The 11,104-nt window shown below is 62.7% G+C and overlaps 1 protein-coding gene across 1 annotated transcript in view; it reads right to left on the bottom strand.

Moving 5' to 3' along the window:
• Positions 1–990: 990 nt before the first annotated feature.
• Positions 991–11,104, bottom strand: part of ABCF2 (ATP binding cassette subfamily F member 2) — a 30,186-nt gene continuing 20,072 nt past the window's right edge. Inside the window, exons 7-14 of the mRNA XM_075847570.1 lie at positions 3,982–4,084; positions 3,812–3,907; positions 3,400–3,519; positions 3,067–3,156; positions 2,876–2,986; positions 2,604–2,795; positions 1,376–1,579; positions 991–1,301 (exon numbers count right to left, since the gene is read on the bottom strand). Coding sequence (XP_075703685.1) covers positions 1,176–1,301; positions 1,376–1,579; positions 2,604–2,795; positions 2,876–2,986; positions 3,067–3,156; positions 3,400–3,519; positions 3,812–3,907; positions 3,982–4,084 — 1,042 coding nt within the window. The 3' untranslated portion in view covers positions 991–1,175. The remainder of the gene's footprint in view (positions 1,302–1,375; positions 1,580–2,603; positions 2,796–2,875; positions 2,987–3,066; positions 3,157–3,399; positions 3,520–3,811; positions 3,908–3,981; positions 4,085–11,104) is intronic.

Raw genomic sequence — 11,104 nt, 5'->3', positions numbered from 1 at the left:
CCACGGACTGGAAGTAGCCGGATGTCACTTCTGGTGACGCAGCTCCTGTTCCGAGGTGCGGCCGCGGAGGTGACTTCCGGTGACGCGGCCGCTGCGGAGGTGACTTCCGGTGACGCGGCCGCTGCGGAGGTGACTTCCGGTGACGCGGCCGCTGCGGAGGTGACTTCCGGTGACGCGGCCGCTGCGGAGGTGACTTCCGGTGACGCGGCCGCTGCGGAGGTGACTTCCGGTGACGCGGCCGCTGCGGAGGTCAAACATGTGGTGCTCAGCCAGTCCTCGCAGCCTTCGGCTTTAGCCGTTTTGGAAGTCCTGAACCTCCACGCTACAAGAATCCAGCAAAGTTAGCGCTTGGGTTGAGTAAGATCAGGGACCTCTCATATGAGGTGTTAGCCGAGGCACATAGGGGGAGAAGCCCCGATCTCACCCCCTGCCTGAGCGTAACTCTCTCTGACCCTGTAGGGACAGGAACACCGGCAGGTGGGTGGTTGGAGGGGCCTTTTAACCTCGGTCTTCCTGTCCCTATAGGGGTCAACCTCCTGCGGTGCGGTCACGAGGGACGGACTGGAAAGACCGGCTCCGTCCATAACATGAACACTTTTCTCCCTAGCATTAGTCCTTCTCTATATTCCCAGAACGGCTCTCACAACAATCCTCGTTTATGTGACAACCTGTAAGTGCTTTTCTAGCCGCGCTGCCGGACATCATTGTTACGGAGACTCCTGAGTGATGACGACGTGCAGCGTTCTAGACAACCATCGTAATGGCGGCCACCAAGACAGAAAGGGCTTAGTGTGAGATCCACGCCCTGTACATACGTGAAGGCCGCCGTGTCTGCAGCGACTACAGGGGACCCATCCGGAGGGATGTGGAGAGACCATATACATAGGACAGAGCAGACAAGATGGCGGCAGGTTACACCCGCTGGTGTGGACCAGGTTCATCATCTACCTCTCACCAGCAGAGATCTGGACGCAGTGAGGACCGGCAGGGTCGACTTTCTGTCTTTATTTTGTCCTTTCAGTTACAGATAAATTATTGAAAAAAACAAAACACAAAATTGCGGATGAGAAGAATGCAGAAGAGCCCGCGGCCGCCGCAGCGCTGTCCGTGTCCGGCAGCACGCGCCGCTGAGGACTATGATCCGCTTTATTAGCCAGACATTTCATGGAATCTCCTTACACCCCCCTCCGCTGCGGCTCGTCCTCGCTTAGTCTGGACTTCAGGTGCTGTTTGTAGGATAAGATGTCTCCGGACCACTTGGTGACGGCTTGTTTCTCACATACCCAGATCTCCTGAGCCACCTGCACAGACACAATCCGTCAGTACGTTCCCTGATCCCGCGCACAACTCCCCCCGGGACATGATAACACCTCACCTGCTGGATCAGCCGGAAGTCGTGGCTTACGAGCATCATCCCTCCTTCAAAGTCATTGATGGCGTCCGCCAGCGCATCAATCGTCTCAATGTCCAGGTGATTTGTAGGTTCATCCAAGAAGAGCATATGAGGATTCTGCCAAGCAAGCCAGGCGAAGCACACGCGGCACTTCTGACCATCAGAGAGATTGCGGATCGGACTCACCTGAACAGCAGAGGCAAAAGTATTAGGAGAGAGAGAGAGCGCGAGAGAGAGAGAGCGCGAGAAAGAGAGAGCGCGAGAAAGAGAGAGCGCGAGAAAGAGAGAGCGCGAGAAAGAGAGAGCGCGAGAAAGAGAGAGCGCGAGAAAGAGAGAGCGCGAGAAAGAGAGAGCGCGAGAAAGAGAGAGCGCGAGAAAGAGAGAGCGCGAGAAAGAGAGAGCGCGAGAAAGAGAGAGCGCGAGAAAGAGAGAGCGCGAGAAAGAGAGAGCGCGAGAAAGAGAGAGCGCGAGAAAGAGAGAGCGCGAGCCAGAGAGAGCGCGAGCCAGAGAGAGCGCGAGCCAGAGAGAGCGAGAGAAAGAGAGAGAGAGACAGAGGGAGAGAGAGAGAGAGACAGAGGGAGAGAGAGAGAGACAGAGGGAGAGAGAGAGAGACAGAGGGAGAGAGAGAGAGACAGAGGGAGAGAGAGAGAGACAGAGGGAGAGAGAGAGAGACAGAGGGAGAGAGAGAGAGACAGAGGGAGAGAGACAGAGACAGAGGGAGAGAGACAGAGACAGAGAGAGAGAGACAGAGGGAGAGAGAGAGAGACAGAGGGAGAGAGAGAGAGACAGAGGGAGAGAGAGAGAGACAGAGGGAGAGAGAGAGAGACAGAGGGAGAGAGAGAGAGACAGAGGGAGAGAGAGAGAGACAGAGGGAGAGAGAGAGAGAGACAGAGGGAGAGAGAGAGAGAGACAGAGGGAGAGAGAGAGAGACAGAGGGAGAGAGAGAGAGACAGAGGGAGAGAGAGAGAGACAGAGGGAGAGAGACAGAGGGAGAGAGAGAGAGACAGAGGGAGAGAGAGAGAGACAGAGGGAGAGAGACAGAGGGAGAGAGAGAGAGACAGAGGGAGAGAGAGAGAGACAGAGGGAGAGAGAGAGAGACAGAGGGAGAGAGAGAGAGACAGAGGGAGGGAGAGAAATACAGAGGGAGAGAGACAGAGGGAGAGAGCCGCCATTATGATGTCTGGATTACCCTGGAGGGATCGGCGCTTACCTGCTGTTTTCCGGTCAGTCCGTATCTCCCGATGATCTTCCTCATCTCCTCCTTCTCCTTGATCTCCGGGTAACACTTCATCATGTACTCCAGGGGGGACAGGTCCAGCTCCAGCTGTTCCGTCAGGTGCTGGTGGTATCGACCAATCTTCACATGAGAATGTTTCCGGATCATTCCATCTGACGGCAGCAGCTGAGCAGACAAGAGAGCGGACGATCAGTGAGGACGCTGACGGGGTGTGGGGCAGACACAGGACAGGCGCTGCTCCTCACCTCCCCCGTCAGCAGCTTTAATAAGGTGGACTTTCCAGCTCCATTGGGACCCACAAGAGCCACTCGGGTGTCCAGGTCTATTCCAAACTCAAGGTTCTTGTAGATGAGAGGCTGAATGATGGAGGAGAAAGAGGCCGGTGTTACACGTGGACTCGGCCGAGCTCAGGGCCCCCGACCAGTCAGGTCCTTACCGCATCCGGCGTGTAGCGGAAACTGACGTTCTGCACCATGATTACCGGCGGAGGAATCTTCCCACAGGACGAGAAGCAGAAAGACAGCGTCTGAAATACAAGGAACATTACAGCGCTCAGCCGGAGCTCTGTACACCGCTATACAATCGTATCCGCTACTCCTGCGCTGATCAAGGACTCAAGTCACATCCAGAGCTGTAGCCAAAAAAATTCTGGCTTCCCATTTCTGATAGGTTTCAGTGACAGCCCAGAGCGCTGCTCAGCTAGTCAATGGGGAAACCAGGGAGAGCATAGAAGCTACGACAGGAATAACCACACACAGATCCCACCTACCTTGTCAGTGAGCACTCGCTCCGTCAGTCCTGATGACATCATCTTCTGCAGCGTCTTCTCCTTACTCTGCGCCTGACGAGCTAACTTAGCGCTGCCATGACCGAACCGCGCAATGTAATTCTGGATGAAGAATGGTTTGTCAATTGCCGCTCTGTGATTGTATATGCTCCTCCCCCTACACATGCTCCTCCCCCACACATGCTCCTCCCCCCACACATGCTCCTCCCCCCACACATGCTCCTCCCCCTACACCTGCTCCTGCCCCCACACCTGCTCCTCCCCCCACACATGCTCCTCCCCCCACACATGCTCCTCCCCCCACACATGCTCCTCCCCCCACACATGCTCCTCCCCCCACACATGCTCCTCCCCCCACACATGCTCCTCCCCCTACACCGCTGGCAACACTCACTTTCATGTGTGATATCTGATCCTGCTCCCAGTTAAACCTCTTCATCTGATTCTCCTCCAGCTCCAGCCGAGTCTTCACATACTGATCGTAATTTCCCTGTAAAGCAGAATCTAGATGAGCGAGGCCGCACAGAAACCGCGCAATCACACAACGCCGCTCCGGTAACTCACCGTGTAATATTTCAGCTTACGGTTGTGCATGTGAATAATGTTTGTACAGACGCCATTGAGGAAATCCTGAGAGTGCGACACGAGGACCAGGATCCGGCGGAAACTGAGAAAAAGACACAAACGTGAGAAGCTGAGAGAGACTGCACCCGCCTGTCACACCGAGACCCCAGGACAGGAGACGGCACCCGCCTGTCACACCGAGACCCCAGGACAGGAGACTGCACCCGCCTGTCACACCGAGACCCCAGGACAGGAGACTGCACCCGCCTGTCACACCGAACCCCAGGACAGGAGACTGCACCCGCCTGTCATACCGAGACCCCAGGACAGGAGACGGCACCCGCCTGTCACACCGAGACCCCAGGACAGGAGACTGCACCCGCCTGTCATACCGAGCCCCCAGGACAGGAGACGGCACCCGCCTGTCACACCGAGACCCCAGGACAGGAGACTGCACCCGCCTGTCACACCGAGACCCCAGGACAGGAGACGGCACCCGCCTGTCACACCGAGACCCCAGGACAGGAGACTGCACCCGCCTGTCACACCGAGACCCCAGGACAGGAGACTGCACCCGCCTGTCACACCGAACCCCAGGACAGGAGACTGCACCCGCCTGTCATACCGAGACCCCAGGACAGGAGACGGCACCCGCCTGTCACACCGAGACCCCAGGACAGGAGACTGCACCCGCCTGTCACACCGAGACCCCAGGACAGGAGACTGCACCCGCCTGTCATACCGAGCCCCCAGGACAGGAGACGGCACCCGCCTGTCATACCCGAGACCCCAGGACAGGAGACGGCACCCGCCTGTCACACCGAGACCCCAGGACAGGAGACTGCACCCGCCTGTCACACCGAGACCCCAGGACAGGAGACGGCACCCGCCTGTCACACCGAGACCCCAGGACAGGAGACTGCACCCGCCTGTCACACCGAGACCCCAGGACAGGAGACTGCACCCGCCTGTCACACCGAACCCCAGGACAGGAGACTGCACCCGCCTGTCATACCGAGACCCCAGGACAGGAGACGGCACCCGCCTGTCACACCGAGACCCCAGGACAGGAGACTGCACCCGCCTGTCATACCGAGCCCCCAGGACAGGAGACGGCACCCGCCTGTCATACCCGAGACCCCAGGACAGGAGACGGCACCCGCCTGTCACACCGAGACCCCAGGACAGGAGACTGCACCCGCCTGTCACACCGAGACCCCAGGACAGGAGACTGCACCCGCCTGTCACACCGAGACCCCAGGACAGGAGACTGCACCCGCCTGTCACACCGAGACCCCAGGACAGGAGACTGCACCCGCCTGTCACACCGAGACCCCAGGACCGGAGACTGCACCCGCCTGTCACACCCCAGGACAGGAGACTGCACCCGCCTGTCACACCCCAGGACAGGAGACTGCACCCGCCTGTCACACCGAGACCGCAGGACAGGAGACGGCACCCGCCTGTCACACCGAGACCCCAGGACAGGAGACTGCACCCGCCTGTCACACCGAGACCCCAGGACAGGAGACTGCACCCGCCTGTCACACCGAGACCCCAGGACAGGAGACTGCACCCGCCTGTCACACCGAGACCCCAGCACAGGAGACTGCACCCGCCTGTCACACCGAGCCCCCAGGACAGGAGACGGCACCCGCCTGTCACACCGAGACCCCAGGACAGGAGACGGCACCCGCCTGTCACACCGAGACCCCAGGACAGGAGACTGCACCCGCCTGTCACACCGAGACCCCAGGACAGGAGACTGCACCCGCCTGTCATACCGAGACCCCAGGACAGGAGACTGCACCCGCCTGTCACACCGAGACCCCAGCACAGGAGACTGCACCCGCCTGTCCCACCGAGACCCCAGGACAGGAGCCTGCACCCGCCTGTCACACCGAGACCCCAGGACAGGAGACTGCACCCGCCTGTCACACCGAGACCCCAGGACAGGAGACTGCACCCGCCTGTCACACCGAGACCCCAGGACAGAAGACTGCACCCGCCTGTCACACCGAGCCCCCAGGACAGAAGACTGCACCCGCCTGTCACACCGAGACCCCAGGACAGGAGACTGCACCCGCCTGTCACACCGAGACCCCAGGACAGGAGACTGCACCCGCCTGTCACACCGAGACCCCAGGACAGGAGACTGCACCCGCCTGTCACACCGAGACCCCAGGACAGGAGACTGCACCCGCCTGTCACACCGAGACCCCAGGACAGGAGACGGCACCCGCCTGTCACACCGAGACCCCAGGACAGGAGACGGCACCCGCCTGTCACACCGAGACCCCAGGACAAGAGACTGCACCCGCCTGTCACACCGAGACCCCAGGACAGGAGACTGCACCCGCCTGTCACACCGAGACCCCAGGACAGGAGACTGCACCCGCCTGTCATACCCCAGGACAGGAGACTGCACCCGCCTGTCACACCGAGACCCCAGGACAGGAGACGGCACCCGCCTGTCACACCGAGACCCCAGGACAGGAGACTGCACCCGCCTGTCACACCGAGACCCCAGGACAGGAGACGGCACCCGCCTGTCACACCGAGACCCCAGGACCGGAGACTGCACCGGCCTGTCACACCGAGACCCCAGGACAGGAGACTGTACCTGCCTGTCACACCGAGACCCCAGGACAGGAGACTGCACCCGCCTGTCACACCGAGACCCCAGGACAGGAGACTGCACCCGCCTGTCACACCGAGACCCCAGGACAAGAGACTGCACCCGCCTGTCATACCGAGACCCCAGGACAGGAGACTGCACCCGCCTGTCACACCGAGACCCCAGGACAGGAGACGGCACCCGCCTGTCACACCGAGACCCCAGGACAGGAGACTGCACCCGCCTGTCACACCGAGACCCCAGGACAGGAGACTGCACCCGCCTGTCACACCGAGACCCCAGGACAGGAGACGGCACCCGCCTGTCACACCGAGACCCCAGGACAGGAGACTGCACCCGCCTGTCACACCGAGCCCCCAGCACAGGAGACTGCACCCGCCTGTCACACCGAGACCCCAGGACAGGAGACTGCACCCGCCTGTCATACCGAGACCCCAGGACAGGAGACTGCACCCGCCTGTCACACCGAGACCCCAGGACAGAAGACTGCACCCGCCTGTCACACCGAGACCCCAGGACAGGAGACTGCACCCGCCTGTCATACCCCAGGACAGGAGCCTGCACCCGCCTGTCACACCGAGACCCCAGGACAGGAGACGGCACCCGCCTGTCACACCGAGACCCCAGGACAGGAGACGGCACCCGCCTGTCATACCGAGACCCCAGCACAGGAGACTGCACCCGCCTGTCATACCGAGACCCCAGGACAGGAGACGGCACCCGCCTGTCATACAGAGACCCCAGGACAGGAGACTGTACCTGCCTGTCATACCGAGACCCCAGGACAGGAGACTGCACCCGCCTGTCACACCGAGACCCCAGGACAGGAGACGGCACCCGCCTGTCACACCGAGACCCCAGGACAGGAGACTGCACCCGCCTGTCCCACCGAGACCCCAGGACAGGAGACTGTACCTGCCTGTCATACCGAGACCCCAGGACAGGAGACTGCACCCGCCTGTCACACCGAGACCCCAGGACAGGAGCCTGCACCCGCCTGTCATACCGAGCCCCCAGGACAGGAGACGGCACCCGCCTGTCACACCGAGACCCCAGGACAGGAGACTGCACCCGCCTGTCATACCGAGCCCCCAGGACAGGAGACGGCACCCGCCTGTCATACCCGAGACCCCAGGACAGGAGACTGCACCCGCCTGTCACACCGAGACCCCAGGACAGGAGACTGCACCCGCCTGTCACACCGAGACCCCAGGACAGGAGACTGCACCCGCCTGTCACACCGAACCCCAGGACAGGAGACTGCACCCGCCTGTCATACCGAGACCCCAGGACAGGAGACGGCACCCGCCTGTCACACCGAGACCCCAGGACAGGAGACTGCACCCGCCTGTCACACCGAGACCCCAGGACAGGAGACTGCACCCGCCTGTCATACCGAGCCCCCAGGACAGGAGACGGCACCCGCCTGTCATACCCGAGACCCCAGGACAGGAGACGGCACCCGCCTGTCACACCGAGACCCCAGGACAGGAGACTGCACCCGCCTGTCACACCGAGACCCCAGGACAGGAGACGGCACCCGCCTGTCACACCGAGACCCCAGGACAGGAGACTGCACCCGCCTGTCACACCGAGACCCCAGGACAGGAGACTGCACCCGCCTGTCACACCGAACCCCAGGACAGGAGACTGCACCCGCCTGTCATACCGAGACCCCAGGACAGGAGACGGCACCCGCCTGTCACACCGAGACCCCAGGACAGGAGACTGCACCCGCCTGTCATACCGAGCCCCCAGGACAGGAGACGGCACCCGCCTGTCATACCCGAGACCCCAGGACAGGAGACGGCACCCGCCTGTCACACCGAGACCCCAGGACAGGAGACTGCACCCGCCTGTCACACCGAGACCCCAGGACAGGAGACTGCACCCGCCTGTCACACCGAGACCCCAGGACAGGAGACTGCACCCGCCTGTCACACCGAGACCCCAGGACAGGAGACTGCACCCGCCTGTCACACCGAGACCCCAGGACCGGAGACTGCACCCGCCTGTCACACCCCAGGACAGGAGACTGCACCCGCCTGTCACACCCCAGGACAGGAGACTGCACCCGCCTGTCACACCGAGACCGCAGGACAGGAGACGGCACCCGCCTGTCACACCGAGACCCCAGGACAGGAGACTGCACCCGCCTGTCACACCGAGACCCCAGGACAGGAGACTGCACCCGCCTGTCACACCGAGACCCCAGGACAGGAGACTGCACCCGCCTGTCACACCGAGACCCCAGCACAGGAGACTGCACCCGCCTGTCACACCGAGCCCCCAGGACAGGAGACGGCACCCGCCTGTCACACCGAGACCCCAGGACAGGAGACGGCACCCGCCTGTCACACCGAGACCCCAGGACAGGAGACTGCACCCGCCTGTCACACCGAGACCCCAGGACAGGAGACTGCACCCGCCTGTCATACCGAGACCCCAGGACAGGAGACTGCACCCGCCTGTCACACCGAGACCCCAGCACAGGAGACTGCACCCGCCTGTCCCACCGAGACCCCAGGACAGGAGCCTGCACCCGCCTGTCACACCGAGACCCCAGGACAGGAGACTGCACCCGCCTGTCACACCGAGACCCCAGGACAGGAGACTGCACCCGCCTGTCACACCGAGACCCCAGGACAGAAGACTGCACCCGCCTGTCACACCGAGCCCCCAGGACAGAAGACTGCACCCGCCTGTCACACCGAGACCCCAGGACAGGAGACTGCACCCGCCTGTCACACCGAGACCCCAGGACAGGAGACTGCACCCGCCTGTCACACCGAGACCCCAGGACAGGAGACTGCACCCGCCTGTCACACCGAGACCCCAGGACAGGAGACTGCACCCGCCTGTCACACCGAGACCCCAGGACAGGAGACGGCACCCGCCTGTCACACCGAGACCCCAGGACAGGAGACGGCACCCGCCTGTCACACCGAGACCCCAGGACAAGAGACTGCACCCGCCTGTCACACCGAGACCCCAGGACAGGAGACTGCACCCGCCTGTCACACCGAGACCCCAGGACAGGAGACTGCACCCGCCTGTCATACCCCAGGACAGGAGACTGCACCCGCCTGTCACACCGAGACCCCAGGACAGGAGACGGCACCCGCCTGTCACACCGAGACCCCAGGACAGGAGACTGCACCCGCCTGTCACACCGAGACCCCAGGACAGGAGACGGCACCCGCCTGTCACACCGAGACCCCAGGACCGGAGACTGCACCGGCCTGTCACACCGAGACCCCAGGACAGGAGACTGTACCTGCCTGTCACACCGAGACCCCAGGACAGGAGACTGCACCCGCCTGTCACACCGAGACCCCAGGACAGGAGACTGCACCCGCCTGTCACACCGAGACCCCAGGACAAGAGACTGCACCCGCCTGTCATACCGAGACCCCAGGACAGGAGACTGCACCCGCCTGTCACACCGAGACCCCAGGACAGGAGACGGCACCCGCCTGTCACACCGAGACCCCAGGACAGGAGACTGCACCCGCCTGTCACACCGAGACCCCAGGACAGGAGACTGCACCCGCCTGTCACACCGAGACCCCAGGACAGGAGACGGCACCCGCCTGTCACACCGAGACCCCAGGACAGGAGACTGCACCCGCCTGTCACACCGAGCCCCCAGCACAGGAGACTGCACCCGCCTGTCACACCGAGACCCCAGGACAGGAGACTGCACCCGCCTGTCATACCGAGACCCCAGGACAGGAGACTGCACCCGCCTGTCACACCGAGACCCCAGGACAGAAGACTGCACCCGCCTGTCACACCGAGACCCCAGGACAGGAGACTGCACCCGCCTGTCATACCCCAGGACAGGAGCCTGCACCCGCCTGTCACACCGAGACCCCAGGACAGGAGACGGCACCCGCCTGTCACACCGAGACCCCAGGACAGGAGACGGCACCCGCCTGTCATACCGAGACCCCAGCACAGGAGACTGCACCCGCCTGTCATACCGAGACCCCAGGACAGGAGACGGCACCCGCCTGTCATACAGAGACCCCAGGACAGGAGACTGTACCTGCCTGTCATACCGAGACCCCAGGACAGGAGACTGCACCCGCCTGTCACACCGAGACCCCAGGACAGGAGACGGCACCCGCCTGTCACACCGAGACCCCAGGACAGGAGACTGCACCCGCCTGTCCCACCGAGACCCCAGGACAGGAGACTGTACCTGCCTGTCATACCGAGACCCCAGGACAGGAGACTGCACCCGCCTGTCACACCGAGACCCCAGGACAGGAGCCTGCACCCGCCTGTCACACCGAGACCACAGGACAGGAGACTGCACCCGCCTGTCACACCGAGACCCCAGGACAGGAGACGGCACCCGCCTGTCACACCGAGACCCCAGGACAGGAGACGGCACCCGCCTGTCACACCGAGACCCCAGGACAGGAGACTGCACCCGCCTGTCATACCGAGACCCCAGGACAGGAGACTGCACCCGCC

This window comes from Rhinoderma darwinii (assembly GCF_050947455.1).
Source record: "Rhinoderma darwinii isolate aRhiDar2 chromosome 5 unlocalized genomic scaffold, aRhiDar2.hap1 SUPER_5_unloc_3, whole genome shotgun sequence".
Taxonomy (NCBI): Eukaryota; Metazoa; Chordata; class Amphibia; order Anura; family Rhinodermatidae; genus Rhinoderma; species Rhinoderma darwinii.
Note: the sequence above shows the minus strand (reverse complement) of the source record. Positions and strands in the feature narration are given on the sequence as shown.